This window comes from Nyctereutes procyonoides, unplaced genomic scaffold (genome assembly GCF_905146905.1).
Source record: "Nyctereutes procyonoides isolate TBG_1078 unplaced genomic scaffold, NYPRO_anot_genome, whole genome shotgun sequence".
Lineage (NCBI taxonomy): Eukaryota > Metazoa > Chordata > Mammalia > Carnivora > Canidae > Nyctereutes > Nyctereutes procyonoides.
The window spans coordinates 33,457,473-33,479,206 of record NW_026575126.1 but is presented as its reverse complement, the minus strand read 5'-3'; the positions used below and the strand labels follow the sequence as shown (position 1 = coordinate 33,479,206).

At 36.6% G+C, this 21,734-nt stretch overlaps 1 protein-coding gene across 1 annotated transcript in view; it reads right to left on the bottom strand.

Annotated features, from left to right (window-relative positions):
* Nucleotides 1-20,145, bottom strand: part of NTNG1 (netrin G1) — a 298,389-nt gene extending 278,244 nt beyond the window's left edge. The window contains exon 1 of the mRNA XM_055340644.1: nt 19,459-20,145. Coding sequence (XP_055196619.1) covers nt 19,459-19,704 — 246 coding nt within the window. The 5' untranslated portion in view covers nt 19,705-20,145. The remainder of the gene's footprint in view (nt 1-19,458) is intronic.
* Nucleotides 20,146-21,734: the final 1,589 nt, after the last annotated feature.

Sequence of the window (21,734 nt, the reverse complement as noted above, 5' to 3'; positions counted from 1 at the left end):
TAGGTTTACTACTGAGTTTATTTTTGACCCTGGCAGATGTCACCTCAATGTCGTTCTACTTCTATTTTCCTCAAGGGAGCAAAGCTGCTCATGAGCAGGTGAAGGCGGAAGCAGGTGGTCAAGTTAAAGTAAAGATACTGCAAGTTTCTATAGAGAGAGAAACATTTAACACTGTCCAGAATATTAATGAGGAATACGATTTGCATTTATCTCCTGAACATAGAGATTGGATGTATCTCCCGAACATCTATTTTCTAGATTAGTAACTACTAAACTATAAACATGAATTTAGAGCTTCCTAAAATTATTTATATTAGAATCTAGTATTGAGGCCTTTTTTCCCCCTTGACATTAGTCTAAAAGGGAAATGAGAACTTTACCCATAATTTCCGATGATAATTGTGGACTTCCATTCAAGAAAAGAAGGAAAGAAAATCCAGCAGAAGCAATGTTCAAGAACTGCTTTCCTCATTTCAGACTACAACTATATGCATAATCTTCTATTTTCACAGTAAAGCTCCCATTAGTTATACTGTGAAATTGCAGGCTACCCTTTCTCCAGAGATCTCAAAGTTCTTTTCTGGTATCAATTTGTCAATAGTCCAATGCCTCTGATCCTACGGAGCCCAGAGGAATCTGTTCCAGCATTATTTCTGTGAAAGCCTTTCATAGGCTTTATGACAACCCAAGCTAAGGAGCATCAATAATGACTGCAAAGTTCTACTGCCAAGTGCTTACTTAACTAACAAAAGATATTTCCATTAAAAGAAAAAGAAGTATGGCTTTGAAAAACTCTGATGAAAACTCAAGGGCAAAATATTTACATCCTTCCTAAATCTACTCAAGCTTTCAATCAAAGATTAAATTTACACGTTACATACTTATACAATGCCTGGTAGAGAAAGCTCAATAAAAATTACTATTAACTTTACAAATCTGTGATAACTCAACAGCGATTATTTATTAGTTATTGTGACTTAGAGCAAGTCATTCACCTTTTCAAATCTCAGCTTTCGCATTTACAAAATGGGGCTTTCCCACCTGGATATGAGCATTAACGTTACTCAAGAGGCATGAGACCATTTTTAAGTTATTTTTCATACAAATATAAATTTTGAGTATGATTAACCTGGGACTTTAACTTCAGACACTTTAGGAATTTAACACTGATTATAATGAATTATATGTAATAATACTGTATTTTGCAAATGTTAGATAAACTGGGAAAAATGTAACACTGATCTATCCATTTACAGATAGATTCCTTCAGAATAAAGTTCTTCTCGGCGATCATGCATAAATTCATGTCACTTTAAGGATGGCTGTAGGCAGACTCATAAAGTTCTGAAGATTTGTTCTGGAACATTGTGAAGCAAATTTTAAAAAGGCATTTAAGCAGTTTTATGAATGTCTCTAACTGGAAAACAATGGTAAAACCAATAGCCCAGTGTGCCAGTGAACATGTCATAGAGTCTTAAATGAGTACTTGAGAAGAAGGAACACTGAGGTTTGGGCTAGGATTACGGAAGACCCTCTCTATCTCAGAGCTTATGGACATAAGCAAGGTTAAGTTGCTTGTATTTGAATTCTATGTTCACTGTGATCTTTCTGACTCTTCCTACATCTGAAAAAGGACACAAACCCAGGATACTTAATGACAGTATCCATGCCTTTGATATGTAATCATCTATTGTTATGTATTTTTTAAAGATTTTATTTATTTATTTGTGAGAAACATGGGGGGGGGGGGAGAGGCAGAGACACAGGCAGAGGGAGAAGCAGGCTCCATGCAGGGAGCCCGACGTGGGACTCAATCCCGGGTCTCCAGGATCAGGCCCTGGGCTGAAGGAGGTGCTAAACCGCTGAGCCACCCGGGCTGCCCTATTGTGTATTATTATAGATCTCAAATATGTAAGTCTCATCTCTCCAGCAAAGGTTCTGGTAGACAAAGGCCTGAGTCCAACCAACGGTCTGGTATGTATTAATAGTGACTTTTTCTTATATTGTATTTTACGGGTTTCAAAATTAATTATGTCAATCTTCATGCTAAAAAAACAGGCTAAATAACCTGGATCTCTGAAGGCTTAAATAGGTAACCTGTCCAAAATTACTTGGTTAGGCTTCAATAAATATTTATTGAATTGAATCTCTGCATCATCTGTTAAGTACCTATGATTTGTGATCACTGAGCTTGCAAATAACATAGTAAGAGTTATAGTGCCTTGTATAGCACTTTCCCCTATTTTATATAGTACTTTGCATGTTATAAAGTGCCTTCACCTACATAATTGTGCTTAATGATTGATATCTTAGAGAGTGGGAGAATAAGCCAAGTGTAAGAAATGATGTTACAGTATTATGTCCTGAGAAACGTAAGGACAGCTGAGCAGGATTTAGATTAATTCATGGGTGGTACAGTCATAACATTTGTTACTGTTGAGACAGATCCACAAAGGAAATTATTGAAAAGGAAAGCTAAAGACAAGGCTTTGCTTGTCTCCTTACGCTGTGATGCCCTTCTCTTCTTCCTTCTCAGAGCAGTTTACTCTTCCTTCATAGCTCCGCTCAAAGGCCATCTCCTCTAGGAAGTTACCACTGAGCCCTCTGAGTTTGGAATGAATTGCTTCCCTCTGTGTTCCCACAGCTCTTTATATGTAGCTCTTGTACAGCACTTGTTTTCCTCTTCTTTGGAAATAACTGTTTATTTTATAAAGCTTCTTGAAGGCAGAGGCTAGCTTGTTCATTAGCTCCCATTTTTGCCCACCACAGGGCAGTACTGAATGAACTGGAGGGAATGCCACTATTTAAAATACTAAATATTCCTACAAAATATCCCCCAAGGGTCATCTCCTGCCAGATTCTGAATGAGGCTACTTTGATATCATAAATATAATAGCAAGGACAGTAGAAAGACGAGTCAACATGGCAGAAAAGATGATTGAGGGACAAAAAAAAAGTAAAAATGGACAGAGCAGAGATTTAGGAAAGCACGCTGTTAGAAAGAGGCTTCACTCCATGGTTATGTATTAAGGGCCCCCTATGTATCAGGCACTAAACTGATTGCTGGGGATATAAAAGAAAACAAGGCTCTGTCCCTGTTCTTCAAGTTTCTGATCCACTGTGGAAGGCAGTCAAGTGACCAATAATTACAAAACAAAGTGCTAAATGCATCATTAAAGAAAACTGCCTACTACCACGTGGCAGTTCCAAGTCTAAAAAATCTTGTGTTTAAACTGTACTAAAAATACGAGGAAATGAGGCCGAGGTTAAATTTCTAGTCTTGCGGGGATCCCTGGGTGGCACAGCGGTTTGGCGCCTGCCTTTGGCCCAGGGCACGATCCTGGAGACACGGGATCGAATCCCACATCGGGATCCCGGTGCATGGAGCCTGCTTCTCCCTCTGCCTATGTCTCTGCCTCTCTCTCTCTCTCTCTGTGTGACTATCATAAATAAATAAAAAAAAAATTAAAAAAAAATTCTAGTCTTGCGATGATGACGTCATTTTACTGTAGGAGTTTCAATGACAAAGTTCTATGCTTATTAGGCCTAAGAATATATAAGCTAAACGTATAACATCATTGAGCAAATCCAACACTTGACAACATCCAGACTTTCTTGAAGAAGAATCAGTTTTATTTTCCTATCACCCCCAGCATTATGATTACATGCCCTCACAGGGACTTTAATTTCTTCTTTGAACATTCATCACAGTAGTAATTATTGGTAACCTGGGCTCATGCGTCTCTTCCTCCCTTTGTTCATGAGCTTCACAGGGTTGGGAAAAGGTGTCTGTCTTGCTCATCTTTACAACCCTAGCTCAGTACCTTGTGTATAACAGATGCTCAATAAGTATTTGATAAATTGGGTAAATTACTAACACTTGTTACTTCTGTCACCCAATACCATAAAATAAAGTTTCCCTATGGCTTGCAACAGCTTATTCCCCAATGTGTGGTGTTCATTCCAAAATGCAGTGTGAGATCAAACAAACAAACAAGATCAGATTAAAACTGTGAAATCTGCATAACGCACAAAACTAGCAAACACAGCTGGGCAGGTTGTGCCTGTCACAGAGAAACCATGCCAAGTAGTAGACGGCGGCTAACATCTAACCTATTTTCTCCCTTTTAAGCCATGGTGCAAGGATGAATTCCTTGGAAACAGGACCTCTTCCTAATTCGCAGTCCATAGCTTTGGTAACACAACTTGCTGGTTGCCCTAATTTAACACACTGTATCCAAGGACCATGTGTACTAAAATATGATGGGAGCAAGTACGAATTACAGATCTAGCTTTCACTTAATAATGTTATTTTTAATAGATGTATAATTGACATATAACCTTATATTAATTTCAGGTGTGCAACATAATAAATCGATATTTATATATCCTGCAAAAGGATCACCACAATAAGTCTAGTTAACATCTGTCACTGTACATAGTTACAGAACTTTTTTTCTTGTGGTGAGAACTTTTAAGATCTACTCTCTTAGCAACTTTCATGCATGTGATACAGTATTATTCATTATAGTTGCCATGCAACTAACTATATTTATAATATAAATATACATTATAATGTATATTTATGTATATAGTTTTATGTACCCGTTGACCCCCTTCATCCATTTTACCCTTCCCCCATTCCTAGTCTCTGGCAATCTATTCTCTATTTCTACAGACTTTTTTTTTTCTTTTTTCTTTCTCTTTTAGATTCTCCATGTGAGAAAGATCATATGATATTTGTCTTTCTCTGCTTCACTCATTTTGTTAGTATAAGATCGCTAAGGTTTATCTATGTTGTCACAAATCACAAGATTCATTCTTTTTTATGGCTGAAAAACATTCCATTATATATCTCACATTTATCTACCCAGTGTTAGATATTTACGTTGCTTCCATATCTTGGCTACTGTAAATAAGGCTGCAATTAATAATGTTTCATTTTGTTGATCAGGACTGGGTTGGAGGTAGAGATCTGCTGGTGGCTTTTGAGGAAGGGGATAATGTGGATAATACAGCAACCACAAAAATTGATTTGGGATCCAGCATTTTCATTTCCCATACTTCATTTCTCTCTTTTGTTTCAAAACATCCATAAGAGACAACACATTGTGCCCATTCCAGTAGCTGATTAATAAAATGAGCTTTCAGAGGGACCTGGGATGCTCAATAAGTTGGGCATCTGACTCTTGGTTTTGGCTCAGGTCATGATCTAAGGGTTGTGAGATCAAGCCCCGTGTCAGGTTCTGCGCTGGGCTTGGAGCCTGCTCAAGATTCTTTCTCTTCCTCTCCCTCTGCCCTTCCTCCTGTTCACGCATGCTATCTTTAAAATAAAATAAAATAAAATAAAATTTTATTTTCATATAGTTATTTATTTTATTGACATTTCCTTTTTGTTTTTAGACAGTCATGCTGTCATTAGACTTGTCTAGTGCATTTGTTAAAACACTGATCCATTATAATCTCAATGCAAATGCCACGGCATCCATGAATGATTATTTTAATACTGTGTTATTTAGAATACATATCATTTATTTTAAAACCATAGTTGTGAAATTATTTTGATTTTAAATACCTGGCTTAGAGCCAGAACCTCATAAGCAGTTAGTTATTAGATACCATTAGTAACATCAGGAAAGACCAGACAGTTCACAGAAATGGGAACTAAAAGGAAAACATTCAGAAGATCCCTTCAAAGTAGAAAATGAGAATCATAATGCCTTTAACTTTTTTTATCAACAGAAATGATAATCACAACGATAAAGATGATTAATATCTTGGGATATCCTATGTGCCAGGCACTTTGCTAAGTACATCATTATTTTACTGTCCCTCAAAACAAAAAAGTGAAATAACTTGATTAAGTTAGAACTTGTAGAGACTGTTTGAATCCAATAAAATATCTCTAAAGGCATGCACTTTCCCAAGTTAGAGAACTGGTTTTCTGAATACCTGGTTCTAAATGTCTAAGACCCACGGTTCCCAGAAACGTCCTGTCTAGAAGGGGCAATTGACTCTTGCTTGGGAGGACATAAAGAAGTGTAAAGCTACTCCTTTACAGTACAGTTACTATTCCTAAAACCATGCCAATTTGTCCCAAACAAACAAGCAAATGTATAAAATATGTACCCACAGTGTACTATATTGTCAGTATAAATGGAAACTTCCTGGCTGTGGTTTTAATTGGAAATGGAACCCTTCTCTTGCTGCCCAAATTTATTACAGTTACACATCACCCTCAGGTTTTCATCTAGGAGACAAGTCATTCTGGTGATGGATGAGGCAATATTTATATATCATCTTGCAAAGTAAGCAAGGAGACTTATAGTTAAAAAGCACCATCAGCTATTGTTATACTCCAGTAATGAAAACAGTGATTTTGGAAAAAAGATCACATACATACAAATATTACAAATAATTTTTAAGCTGTGATTTTTTTTTTTGTATAAGTTGTACAGGTCAAACTATACCTTTCAATTTAGGTGGCGAGATGCAAGATATTACTCTTAAAATTTGTTTAAGTTTCTGTAAAAAAGATCTAGTCAATGAAGTTTGTTTATAGTTTAACTCAATATTTACTACTGCAAATTTCACGCTTCCTCCTGTCAATTTGCTGTTATAAATATTCATTAGCGATGTTCATACAACTTCCAAGTAACTTTTTATCTATTAAATAATTAAACTATTATTAAATTATTAAATAATTAAAACAAAGATGAGAGATTAAGAGCCATGAAATATATAGTTTTATCAAAAATCCTGAGTTAACTATGGTTGCTATGATATATCATAAAATACAACTATGAGTGTCCTGACAACTAAGGCAATAAAAGAACCGATTTCTAGGGGCACCTGGGTGGCTCAGGCAATTGAGCAACAGACTCTTGGTTTCAGTGAGGTCATGATCTCAGTGTCAAGAAATTGAGCCCTGCATCAGGCTCCATGCTGGGCATGTAGTCTGCTTGAGATTCTCTCTCCTCTCCCTCTCCCTCTTCCCCTCCCCCTACCCCATCCCACCCCCAACCCACTCATGCTTTCTTTCATATAGATAAATAAATTTCAAAAAAACACTACAATTTCTTAAATATATTTCATTACATAACAAGAGGAAACACATGAGTAAACAACACAACACAAGACTCTAAAGAACTCTTATAATCTGTTAGTAGGAATGCAAAGTGGTGCAACTACATTTGATGAAAATGCCCATACTCTATAGCCCATGGATTGGCTTCTGGGTGCAAACTTGGCACCCAGATATACAAAAAAAAAAAAAAAAAAAAAAAAAAAAAAAACCTCTTGCTTACAAGCACCAAGATCTCGGTACAAAGATGTTTCTTGTGGAGTGGCTTATAATTACAAAAAACTAAAAACAAACAAAACTTGCTGAATTCCCACAATTGAAGAATATATTTATCCAATGGGATAGATAGCATTTTAATATGAAGGAACTAGATCATAGAGATCAAACAGATAATTTACAAAAATAAAGCTGAATGAAAAAGTTACAGTTTTTTTCAAGATGGCAACATTAAAAAATCCAAAGTCAAAACTATAAGTTGTTTATGAATATATAAGCTTCATATAAAAAATATAAAAATATGGACTATAAGGAAATATGCCACATTTATGATACTGGTTCCCTCTGAAAAGGGAGACAAGAAAAGGACCAGGTGATGGAGACAAGACGTTTCCACTCAGTCAGTAATGTTTATTTATTTTTTAAAATCCTAATGAAAACAATATAACATCATCATTGTTAATTTTAAGTGGTGATTGTACATATATTTGTTATATTTTTATATACTTTTAGTTTAAAAAAGTAAAAAAAAAAATGCTTATGATACTTTCAAGATTAAGGTTCTCCAATATAGCCTAAATAGCGTAAAGACCATGTGTGTATTAAAGCAATAATCTTTGATGAATGCTGTCATAAAATTAACATATCTCTGTTTTAGCACCTCATTCATTCATTCAATAAATATTTGTTAAGCCTTAGGATGCACAGACACAAGGCAAAGCTCCTGCCCTCTGGATTTTATATTGCAGAGGACAAAAGAGACATAAATAAATGAGCGGTATATAATACAATAAATAGCTAATCATTAGAACTGAGGTTAGTCAGATGGTACCCAGTAAGGCATACCCATTGATGTTTTTTCTGATTGTGTTGTGTTGAGGCTATCCCAGTAGTTCAATAGTTTGAATATCACCTTCTACCATAAGTTCAATGAAGAAAAATTAAGCAGGCTAAAGGAATAAAGAGTGTGAAAGAGATGCTATTTAAATAAGGTGGTCAGACAGGCTTCTTTACAAAGGTTTTTTTAAGCAGAGACTTGAATAAAAGGTGGGAAGGAGCTGTGGGAAGATTTTGAGAATGTGGATCCAAACAAGGCAAAAATAAACTCAGTTTTATGTGGAACACCAAGATGTTGCAGGCAGACTGGTCTGAGCAAGGTGGGAGTGATCAGAGTGGACATCAAAGAGGCTTTCAAGGGCCAGATTATATAGGACCTTTCAGGCAGTAGTAAGAGTTCAGATTTAATTCTCAATGGGATGCAACAATCGGAGAAGAAGTTGAACAAGGAAAGGACCTGACTGGTTCAGATACTAAAAATTTTATATGCATATTATATAATCATATTGTATAATTAGATAATATTTAATTATATATTTTATATTTGTATAATATATTTATGTGTATTTCTATATTATATGCATATTATGAGCTATGTTAAAATATTATAAAATATACGTGAACTTAGTAACAGGGCAAGAGTTTGGAAGCAAGAGATCAGTGAGGAAATACTGCAGGGGTCTAGCCTAGATATAAAGCTGGTTGGGACCTGGCTGTCAGCAGTAGAGAAGGTGAAAGTAATCTGATTTGGGATAGATTTTTGAAGGTGTGGCTAGCAGGACTTGTTGATATATGTTGTGAGGGACATAAAGGAGTTAAAGAGGATTCCTAGATTTTTTTGTCATGAGCAACTAGATAAATATAAGCTGCTGTTTATAGATATGGGAAAGACTACAGGCAAAATCCATTTGGGGAGAAGAAATCAAGAGTTCTATAATAAATGTGTTAGGTTTAAAATGCCTACTAGACAACCGAGTGGAGACAGCATAGAGGCAGTTGGCTATATAACAGTTGTTATTGATACTGTTAAAAAAAAATCAGAAGCATCATGCTAACTACTTTTCTCAACACCTCCCCCACAAGAATATGGTTTTGTTAACTAGCCAACAGTTGCTGACTTATTATTCTGGTTTTAGATGGTGAACACAATATGTACTCCGCTCTGTATGATTTCTAACAGCTTATTTCCATTTATATGAACACGTTAATGGAAAAGAAAGCAGGAATGGAAACAAACACTGTTGATTGGTTCTCTTATCCCTGAATGAAGACACTCATCACATAATGTGTATTTCCAACATTCCACACACTCTGTTTACAGAATCCAATTTTCTGAGGTTATTTCAGATAAAAGGCTTTTTAAATAACAAAATCATAGTACTGTGCTCATAGTCCAAATCATAAATGTGATTTTTAAAAAGGTTTTCGTGATGGTTTTATCCCACATACTGCAAATGAATTTAGGGTGGAATTTATGGAATGGTTTAAGAGTAGGACATGCATGTCAGACTGCCTGGGTTTATATCCTGTTCTCACTACTCAGTTGGAAAAGTTATCTAACTTCTTGCCTCTATTACTCCACCTGTTAAATAAGGATAATGATATGACTGAAGACATGAACGAACAAAGACTAAGTGTTTAGTAAGGTGCACAGCACCATGTAAGTTCTTGATAAATATCAACTACAAACATTATTTGTAAAAATATAGTACAGGTTGAGTTCAATAAGCATGTAGTAAGTACTCCTATATGCTTCACACTGTGCTAGGCACTAGTAAAGCACTGACTCCAGTGATAGCTAAACAGAATGCTATCCCGAGTCAGACAGTAGACACATTGATGATGCTCCCCAACATCGTGGATATGTTTAGTCTTCAAATTTTTGAAATCAAAATCCATATGGAGTGGTCCAGGCATCACAGCGAACCTCAGATTGCCCACTAGCTCACTTTCTCTATCACGCACACAGCTTCTTATGCAACTTACGTTGACCTGACCATGAACATTGAATTCTCCTCTCCCCTGAGACACAGCTGATCAGAAACATATTTGATTTCTTCATCTTATCATTTCCGAGAAGAAAAGAAAATAACAGGAAAGAAACAAGAAGTTACATGGAATGGTGAAAAATCACCATTCAGACATGACCTGATTCTAATGTGAGCTGCTAGGCCTCTCAATGGACGTCAACCTTCTGGAAGGAAAGGGGCTATTTCTTTGTACTGAAGCAATATCCAGCTCAATTCTTCATTTAATATTTTAGAAGTCAGTTTCAAAGTAGGTCAAAGAATGAAAACCAATTCTGGCTTCCTTAGCTCACATCTTTAATTTTCATGGAACTGATACTATGTGAATCTATCTATTCCCAGAAAGATGAGAAGAAACTTACAACCTGCCAATCTCAGTAAGTTCTTTTCCAATATTATGCGTGTGAAACAACTTTCATCACTTTCCCCTTTTGTAAGAAAAGAAATTCTGAAACCTAAAAATGGCACATGAAAAATTGGTCTGCCCATTGGTTTGGTGAATTAAAACCAAAGCAGATTTCATACCAGCCACTTTATACAATGAACGTTTCAGTATGCAACTGTTTCCAAAGAGCTGATTTTAAAGTGAAAATGGGTATTTCACTTAGGGCAAACGATAACTTTTCCAAGTTCTTACATTAGGAACAAAAGATGTGAGGGGGCACTCTGATGAATTTTTCTCAGCCCTTAGATGATGGCTCCCTGCCACCAAAATTATATGCAAGAATACATAAAGTTTCCACAAAATGAAGGGCGTACAAAAATCTCTGAAACAAGACTGTTCTTCTGGAAAAAAAAGATACTCATATTTTAACTTAATCAACTGTCAAAAAAATAGTGTCTCTTTAAAAGGCTCAAATTAACATATTTTATGTAAATGTTTCAACAGAAAAATTAGAAAAAAAGGCAAAAATCGCAAAAACAACTACAATTAGGAATAAGAAAAGTTATTTGTTTGTTTATTAATTATTTTTAAAATTCATGAGAGACAGAGAGAGAGGCAGAGTCACAGGCAGAGGGAGAAGCAGGCTCTCGGCCGGGGGGAGGGGGGGTGGCGGGGGGTGGGGTGTCCTGGGATCATGACCTGAGCTAAAGGCAGCCACTCAACCACTAAGCCACCCAGGTGTCTCAGGAATAAGAAAATGTAAATGGCCAAGAAGCATATTAAAAATCTATTTAGTAAATAACCAAAAAATACATCTTTGAAAAATTCAGTGTCATTTCACCTTCCAATATCTTGGTTTCTCAACGCAAAATGTTAGAAGTTATCACCTTAGCAGAAAAGGTGGCGGCAATAAGGATAATTTTATCATTATTCTTGTATTCAAAATTTCAAAAATAATCCTACTTAAAATCTATAGATCACCATCAATATATAATGTTCAATTATTTGTTAAAGATGAAAAACAAATATAAAGGAGGAAAAAAGTATCGCAGAGCATAGCACATAGGAAGGGTAAGTACTTTTTTGTGAAGCTTTTTGTATTGGTTGTGTATGTGGATAGTGTGTGTTTAATGAGTTGCAATATAAAATATTTTTCTTGCTGTGGATCAATTTAAAGCAAGTTTTAAAGCCACAAACACAGTTTACAAGGTGTGATTTGCTCATCTTTAGCTTGTTGCTCCTAAAGAGGTCCCCTGACTTTGCTCTCTACTCTGTGGCTGAAGTTGTCTTCCTTCTCTATCTAGAAGCTCTTCAAGTACACACAAAAGCAAGCAAGGCCCAGAGAGAGGGACCTACCTAAGTCACACATGCTCATTTCAATCCCCATGACTTACATATAGAACGTCCATTTCATTCAGTAATGATTCCATCCTTGAGAACACAAGAATATAGCCCTACTCTTTAGCATCAGCTAAGTACAATACAGTGAGCTCAACAATCTAAAAACATGTGTGTTTAATATGGGAGGTTTCAAATGTGAGAGAAGGAGGATATGTTTGATAAAAAAGACTACATGCTGATATCTATTCATCACGCATATAACCAATAGAAAAAAAAAGCGAAGAATAAACAAGCTGTCAAGGTGAGAGGATAATTAAATAAAAATATTGTATATCCACATAATAGGATTTTATAGCTATAAAAATCGTATGTTCTAAGAATACATGATACAAGTAAATGCTAAAACTGTAGTAAATGAAAAAAAGAAAAAATGCATGTCATATGATTTCAATTTTGTAAAATAAAATATATATATTTAGAGAGAAAAATTTGTAAGAAATATGGCAAAATTATTTCAATGTTGTGTGTTAAGCTCTTCTATTTTTTTCCAAATTTTCTATTTGGGAAAATACATTTAAAAGATTCAATTAGAAATGGAATTTGAAAATCCCTCATGTACACTTCCAGTGTTAGAACACTGAGTAGATTTTGCCTCTCCCATCTCTCTTGAGAACATCATTAGTTGCCCAAGTGCAGTAGCTAAATTTTTCTAGTTGTCTCTTAATTTGAAGAGGAAAAAAACACAGTCATTTAAAAAGTTCTCAAGAAATAGAAAACATTCTAGAAAAATACTGTATTCAATCAACTGATCAATTAATCAATTAAAAACATGTTATTTATTTATTGTCTAGGAATCTGGTAAATGCTATGAGGTAGAAAAGCAATAAATCCAGCCAAGAGGAGACCTCTCTGCTCAGCATGAGTTTGCTTGGGATTCTTTTCCTCTTCATCTCCCTCCCTCTCTGCTCCTTCCCCTGCGCGCGCTCTCGTTCTTTTCCTCTCTAAATAAATGAATGAATGAATGAATGAATGAATAAATAAATAAATAAATAAAATCATTTAAAAAAAGAGTAGTGATGCAGATAAAGAGTTGGGATAAATAAACACATGAAACAAATGTGCATGTGGGTGTATTAATCAATTGGATGTAGTAAGTGCTAAATGATGCCATATAGTGCAGTACATAGGCAGGGCTAACATACAGTCAAGAAAATGGTATGAGCTGAAATTGGCAAAAAGCATATGTAGAGAAACCAACTTCAAACAGACCTTGAAGGATGGGTGGAATCAAGATAAGTGGAGAGAAGCACAAACTATTCCAACTAAGAGGAACGTCCTCTGCTTGTCCTTGCGGAAAAAACACATAAGATGAGGGACTTCCTGTGTGATGACACTAGTCCTCAAAGTCAGAGGATCAAGATGTCAGCCTAAGACCCATGTACAGTCCCAAAGCTGGAAGAGCAAGCCCCTCCCCCAACCAAAGTCTGGACAATATGCCTGAAGGGCTATAGTATTTTCAGGAGATTGCTTCTTATACCTTTCAAGTGATATTCTCCTGATTGAGAACAAACAAGATTACTCCTTGGGCAACAAGAGGAGGTAATTCAAAGTGATCCACTGCAAGGCATTTATTATTTTCTCATGTTTAAAAATCTTGCATGTGTGCATTCAGTTAAATGCTTCCCCTAATCTTTGTGCAAAATTGGACCTCCAAGTAGATGAGCCATGCTTATCTTACTCAGCATACTCCACCATCGATTAAGTTCAAAAAAATATACATAAAGATATATTTATTATATATAAGATATACTATAAGACATTATATATAAGATACATGCACACATAGATAGGTCAAACTCATCAGGTTCTATGGTTTTTTGCTCCTCTTCCACCCTGCCACATATAAGGTCATTCTACCATTAACCAGGCCACTAGGCTGTCATCTAAACCCTGTGCTTGAATCTGCCCCACCCAGCCCTTTTCTGTCTTTTTCAGACACTGTGTAGCACTAGGCACTTGGTTACCACATATTATTCTCCAAGTGGCCCTTTGATATGCAGCAAAATAATGTTTCATCTTTAAATTCTGAGTGCTGGCTTTGCTTCTCTGCTCCCCCACCCTCTGAGTACACACTACTTTGTATTCATTTGGCTTAAGACTCTTCTTCACTTCCAATGGAGGCAGGAAACACGTGTTATTTGACTTTGATCCTCACTACCACCTCTTGGTTTTGCATGTGCTATATATGTTCTGTCCACTTCCCCCTGCATTCAGTAGCCTGGATTATTGGTGAAGCATCGGCCCATGAGAGACTGAGGCACTTGTACACATAGAGAACACTATCTGAACATTTAGTGACATGATGTGGTTTTAAGTTTTATTAGCCCCACAATAATCTTTCCCAGCTCCCTCCCAAGCACCCCACCCCCATATACTGTGCATGCTATGTCAATGAGCTTCAACCCAAATGCGGTAGTCCCCTGCCAATCAGATCACTAGTCCCCTGGAGGTGCCACAGAGTCCTAATGGGATGTAATGGGAAATAAGGTTGAGTGTAACCAGATTTAAAAACCAAGTAGAGTTTTAGAGTACTCAAATAGAATACTTTAGACTTGATGCAACAGATAATAAGGAGCTCTTATAGACTCCTCAATAAGGAAATACTTGGTACAGGGATATATCAAAAAGATTGATCTCCATGAAACTTAATTCATTGCAAACACGAATTAAACTTTTCTAAGAAATAAGTCCAAATAATGAACTAAATAACAATGAAGCGTTAATAATGAAGGAACTGAATATTTTGCTAAAAAATTCCATTCTGGGATAATTAAGGGATAAATCAGTTCAAATGAAAGATGTCACTGTTATTAAAACTTCATTTATTGAATTATGTTTCATGTGAACAGTGTATTTTAAGATCATTTGATTATCATATAAGTCAATGTCATTTCCAGTTTTTGGAAAATTGATATTAATGCCTTGTCACTGAAAATGTAACTGAGTTTATCAAATTAATTTCTCAAAGGCCACCTGATAGCCACCAGATGGCAACCTGCACTGACGTCAAATTCGAGTTATTGATGGCCCTATGACTATGCATTACCACTCACTCGTTCCACTGGGTTCCTTTAAAATCATAAAACACGAAGGCTTTCTACTATTTCCCTAAATTCCATTTGAACGAAATGAAATATGTTCTATCCAAAATGCTTGCAATAATTAAAGTTATTTTTTTCTTAATAGGAGTCTATCTAGAAATAGCACAATATGGAATGATCGTTAATATCCCTGTTATGGTACTTGAATAAATGCCCATCAAGAGCACGGGTACACAGTAGTAAATTTCCTAAAGAAAATCCATTTTCATTTCAAATTCTGACATTTTATTTAGAAAAATTGCACCCTTTCTTTTAATTATTTCAGTAAACATAATGAGGGTATTGCTAACTACACCTCAGAGTACTTTATTTTCTCCATTTTTTTTTTGTAATATGAGTCTACTTGTAATTAAAGGCACACTGCATTAATGATGCCAAGGGTCTCCAAGGGAAACACTTAATGTCCACCTCATAATATTATGCCAAAATTACATGCACAGAAGACTTTTTAATAATCTTTGTTTCCTAATTTAGTTTTGATTGGCTCTGAAATCCACAGCAGCTCTCAAGGGTTCACATTTCCACAGTCATCAGCACTTCTGCACCATCAATTGTACAAACGCACATGACTTCTTCCGTCTGCAGGCTTCTTTTCAAAGCTTCTGTTTAACTTATCCAGAAAATTAGCTGCAGGCTGGAGATAATTGCAGATAATTTTGCCATTTTTAAGCCACTGGGGTGTTGCGTGGAGATATGACAGCTAAGTTTGTCTAAACACAAGAACAAGTCATAGCTTTGTGTTGTCACTTCAGCTTTACACATAGGTTCAGATCATCCTATTTGCTCTTTATGCAAATTGAAACAAATTGTAGTCACTAGATGGTCTGTGTTTTCTGACAAAGCTGTGCTACATGAAGCTTTTATATGGCTGGAAGAAGGACATGATCTATACTAAAATATTAACCCAGCCTTAAAAAAATGTTTAATCTTTTTGTACCCCTCAGATTCTTCCTCCTTAACAGAGATACTTCTTGAGCTATCAATAACTTACACGTAATATATTTAATTAAAAAGAAAATGTATGGTCTCAATATACACAATTCATATATGTGTATTATGTGTTCTGTTTCCTCTATTCTATGCTCATAAATAAAAACGTCAGTGTGCTCCCATAAAACTAACATTCATACATGCTGGTAGGATAAATATACAACAATTTAAAATCACTAAACATTAAAAAATTATTAAATAGGCCATCCAGGTTAGTAAGCAGAGATCTACTGGCAAATGGAATCATGTAGCCCTTTTTCCTAAAACTTCACAATAAACTATATGCTGCATTCCTGGATGGCCACTGCCATGGAATGATGGAGCAAGCGCAAAAGGCAGCAAAGGGAACTCCTAATGCATTGCCAGTGAACTTCAACTTTATATAAAATAAATCAGCTATGGGAATTTCAGGGTATTTCTCTCATCAAATGTCCCCTTAGTGCTCAGAATTGTTATACTCGCAGCTAATAAGGGTGTACTCACTAACCGAGTAGGTGATTTCTGAAACCATTTTGCAGCAAACATTTACATATAAGGGTTAAGTGGTGATTGTGCTTGTGTGGCAGCTGCCCTGATGTAATGGGCAATAACGACCCTGCAGAAGCAGGTATGGGTGCTGGTGTCAATGAGGAAAGAACGAGAAAGTCATAACACAAATGACTTGATGGATTCCCATTAGACCTTGGACTCAGGAGCACCTAAACAGGTCTGATAGGACAGCATCCTACATAGCTGTACAGTCATGTGTCAAGAACCCTTCCACTAAAGAGTTTTATGGAAAACCCAAAACTGCAGAGAAGACATGTTGCTGTACGAGGCCATTATCATTGACTTGGCAGAGAATATGCACACAAATGGTCCCGAAGAATGCGCTTAAAGGATACATTATTAAATCTGTTATGCCAATCATATGCATATTAAGGACTCCAAACTGAGCATCAATAGGGAACATCCCACAAATCTGACTCTGTCCCTTGGAAAACCATTCGGCCCAGTGACGAGCTTAAATGCAACCAAGGCTTCCAAATATCTACATCATACTAAGATGTAGCCTTTTAAAAGACTGTCCCGTGGATTTGGGGGTAAATATATAAAGTGTACACATCACTGCACTTGAGAAAGCTGAGGGATAACACTAATTATTTTTTCCTCTTTTGGTTTCTAACATCACATGGGTAGTGAACTGGGAGGGAACTGACTTGTTTAAAGGCTTGAGACCATGTCCCCATGAAAGGTGGTCATGAGAAGTTTTGTAAAGTGCCCTTTCCCACTCATGAGCAGAAAGAGAGGCACGCTGAAGACAGCAAGGAAGCCCTTCCATAGGAGGACAGGATCAGGGCTCAGTTAGCATTCTCTTGCCAGGGGCTGAGGTCAGGAAAGCTGTACACACCATCCAGGGCTGATGCGAATAGAAACGGCACTCTGAAGGAGACCTGCTATTTTACTTAGATCTGTAAATTATGAAACAATTCCAGAAGAGGCATATTGCTACCAGTGTCATGCAAACCAACAGACAGAGCTAGAGTGTTCTCCATAATATGAAGAGTTGGCCCAGAACTCGTTCTCTGTTGCGAAGGGTGGAAGACTACACGACCTATCACCTGCACCACAAGTGCACCCCAGATTTGCAATGAGATCTTAAATTTGACCTTTTTTTTTAAAAAAAGACTTTAATTTATTTATTTATTCACAAGAGACACAGAGGGACAGAGACACAGGCAGAGGGAGAAGCAGGCTTCATGCGGGGAGCCCAACATGGGACTTGATCTCGGGATCCCAGGATCCCAGGATCACACCTTGAGCCAAAGGCAGACGCTCAACCACTGAGCCTCTCAAGCGCCCCTTAAATTTGACCTTTTATGAGAGATTATCAAACACCTGGTATATAGCCAACAAATGTCCCTGCTCTTTTACATACAGACTTATTATAGTTTTGCTAATGTGTTTGAATAAAGCTCTTCTGGAAGTCTCTGGTTTCTAAAATGTAGCTTGCTTTTTTTTTTTTTTTTTTTTTTTTTTTTTTGGGCAAACACATACCTGTTCCCCAGAAAAACGGGTCCTCTCTTTGAAATATTTAGTCTTTCAGGGCACTTTAGTCATAGTGACACCTAATAGCCAAGCTCTTTTTCTGACTCTCCACAAAATCAGGTTTAGACTATAATTCAAACCAGTCCCCAAAGGCACTTCTGAAAAATGGCAAGCCGTTAGGTTTTAGGTAAAAACACTCTTTATTGTTCAAAATTGTTTCCTGTTACAAAACCTTTTCCACAGTGCTAGGTCTAAGATGATCTTATGCTAATTTAACTCACTGGGGACTGTGAACAGATGCTACTTTGATTAATAGTTTCACTATCCTGAAAATGCCAGGCCAGGTTCAAGATAATAAAGTCAGGTAAGAATACTATTAAAATCTGCCATGTGATTATATCTGTTATGGGAAGAAAAATGAGATCACAATTCCAGGATCAAATAAAGACCACCTATGATAAAAAAAAAAAAAAAACAATGACATAAACCAAATGAACACACTGTCTGAATTCTTTAGCACATTGATTTACAACATGTTAATCACCGAACTCTTTACTAATACCTTATAGGTAAACTTTCAACCACGTCCTTGGTGAAAATTCAACGCATCACCCCAACGTTATCTCTTCACACAGGATTTAACTTTCCACCCAGCAAAAGACTATGGATACCACAAGTAAAAACAACAAATTCTGTAATTCTGCTTATCAAAAGGACAGCATCTGAATTTGTATGCCCAGGCCATTACTCTCCAGCAAATATGTTTTCAATATTCCAAAGGTCATATTTAAAATACTCATAGAAAACCATGACCCTTGAAAATAAGGGCCTGCATAAGTTGACAAACGAGCCTATTCTTGAGGCATTAGCTCCTCTATCCTTTGCTTCTCTTCTCACTGATCTCATAACCAAGGACTTCCACGTTACAGCAGTTTCCAGATGAGGAAAACCATGAACTCTAATCTAGCCTTAAACAATGAAATTGGCCTCACACAGGTATGTGAAGAAACCTTTGTGTTGTTAAAGTGGTTTACCAATGGATTTTCATCCTTTACCATAATGCATATGACCTAATCCTATTCCCAGTCTCCAACGTGAAATTAACCTTCAGCTGAACTTTGTCTTTTATAATCTATACACAATACACCTGTCTCGGTGGAATCTTTGGTTTGCAGGAAGGCAGAAGGTACATTCCAGTGCATCGATCACACTGCGACTTGTAATTCCAGGGCCTGCAAGCAAGCCTCCATTGAGAAGGAAGCTAGCCTGTTAGCACAAATCTGCCACCCACAGATTCAGCGCATGAGTCTTTACACTCCCAGCATTTGTACACATAGATGACATGCCCCCACGTAATATGAAATACTCTATTCAAAAGGGTTGCCTCACCATTGCACAGAATGTCTCAGGAGGGTCTCCACAGGTAATGTCCGGAGGATCCAGTTTTACTTTCAGATATTTGGTCATGTCCGTGGATTCCGGCTGACAGGCCATGTAATCCCAAACTTTCCCTTCTTCTGTATAAATCTGAGTCTTACACACATCATAATGTCCCCATACCAAAGGGTAGGGCTGCATCACTGAGGACACTGTAACCCAAAGGGCGTGAATTGACAGGAATCTTGACAAATACATCTCTAAATTCTTGGCAGTCTTCGTGGAAATAAAGCAGGTGTGGTGATCGGTGATCTCTATTTTACATATACATATAGGTCTATATGTAGGCAGGTCTGTATATTTTTTTTTTTAAAGAGGATGAAACTTCAACGTAGATCCCAAATCTAAAAGTGAAGGGCAGATATTGTGCGTGTTCAGGTATATTGAGGACTTTGGTGGGAGCCTAACATACTTGTGCGTTAGGCGTTGACAACAACTTGCAGCTTCCTCGTGGTCCTAGAACATATCTATTAGACTGGGGTGTAGTTTGGTTTTGTAAAAGATGTCCAGTAGCAGAGAATGACTTTGCAAAGTGATGGCTCTCCTGTTGTACATCCAATAACCCTGGGTGATCCTTGGTGCTCACGGCTCACACGAGATGCTCAGACTCAGTAGGATTTCAGTACCTGAAGCAAAAGGATGAGTGTCTATAGCCAGGTGTCTGTTTCTCATCAATCATTCTTTCCTTCTGGCACCAACACCCTTTAAGAAACAATAAGAGTAAGAGTTATTGCCCCAGAATCAATGCATTACAAACCGTATGATATGTTGACATTTGGGAGGTTTGATGCAATATAAAGCAAATTGGTGTAATATGGATAACCTTTACTCCGCTGTTTTGCTAGAATGAGCAAACCACAGAAATCATTCACATTGGGGAGAATTTTGATATGAAGGATTTAACTCTTCCATAACAAAGACAGATGTGCATGTTCCAGGTGAGTTACAGGTTTTCACTTCAAAAACTGTATTTCCATCTTGACAAAACTGAGAGCAAGCAGCTAGATTTAAACATTTCTCATGGATTGCAGTGCTAGAAAATCTTCCAGGAGAACAATGGGGGAAATGAATGCTTTTATAACAATGACAAAAAAGTGACAACTACTTGTATGCCTTTTGTCTGTTGGCAAAGAGACCCTAAAAATCTCTAAATTCCTTGTACATTTCTTAGCTTTTGTTAGCTGGAGTGAAAACCGGCATTGTTCACACAAGGCTGTCCCTTTGGATTTGTTCATTATATTGGAAGAACTTAGCCTCTTTTGTTTAGTTGCATTTAGTGATAAAGATAACTTGGCTCTCTGAAAAAAATACTCAAAAATAAAACCAAAGGAGCAAATTTTCTTTTCACAAGAATCTTCTATTTTCTTACATCTTTTTATAGCCATTACATCTGCATTTGCACTTACTTTCTGTAACAGAAGAAGAGAATTTGTCCCAAAGGCAAATATTATACGCCGCTTTAAAACTAAAAGCTCGGTAGTAAAACGCACAATTTAAAATGCACACATAAAAATAGCTGAGGGTGAGTTAACAGGCCATGAAGCAGAATAATATGGCACTAATTCTAAGAGAAAATAAAAATTACTGTTTAAAAGTACTTTGGGTTAACTGATAATGCAGCCTCCCCGACTAGGCATACTAGTCACTGGTGAGTTGAAATGGCAACTTTTCTCTTTAGAGACTGCTGTCCAAGTCTAACCAAACATTCATATTTGGAATCCAAGGTGTAAAAAACAGGCATTTGTGTGATTAGTTGGTTCATACAGAGTCCCAGTAATTATTTTTTTAAACACCTGAAAAAGGACAAAAAAGCCTACAGGTTAGAAAATGCCATTATAGAGCCTTTAATTCACATAGGCGGTTTAAATAGGGAAGTTCGCTATCTTCAAACAATCTTAGAAAAGGAATTCAATATACTTAAATAATGCACCATCTTAAAATGAACTAAGCCACAGAGACTATGAAATGCCAACGGATGGCTGAATAGTGTTTCCATAGCAAAGTAATTTATAATAATTGCTTTATGGATGCAAGTGCAATTTTCATTATATTCAATTCATAAAATGTTATCATACAGCTGCAATTTGTGATATTTTCTATTAGGAAAAGTGTTGAATATTTAAGTTCCTACGAAGCAATAATTAGCAGTTTGTCTAAACATGTATAAACTGCAGATTTGAATCTGCCTCCTCCTAGTAACATATAGATGTGTTGGGCACATTTTGATT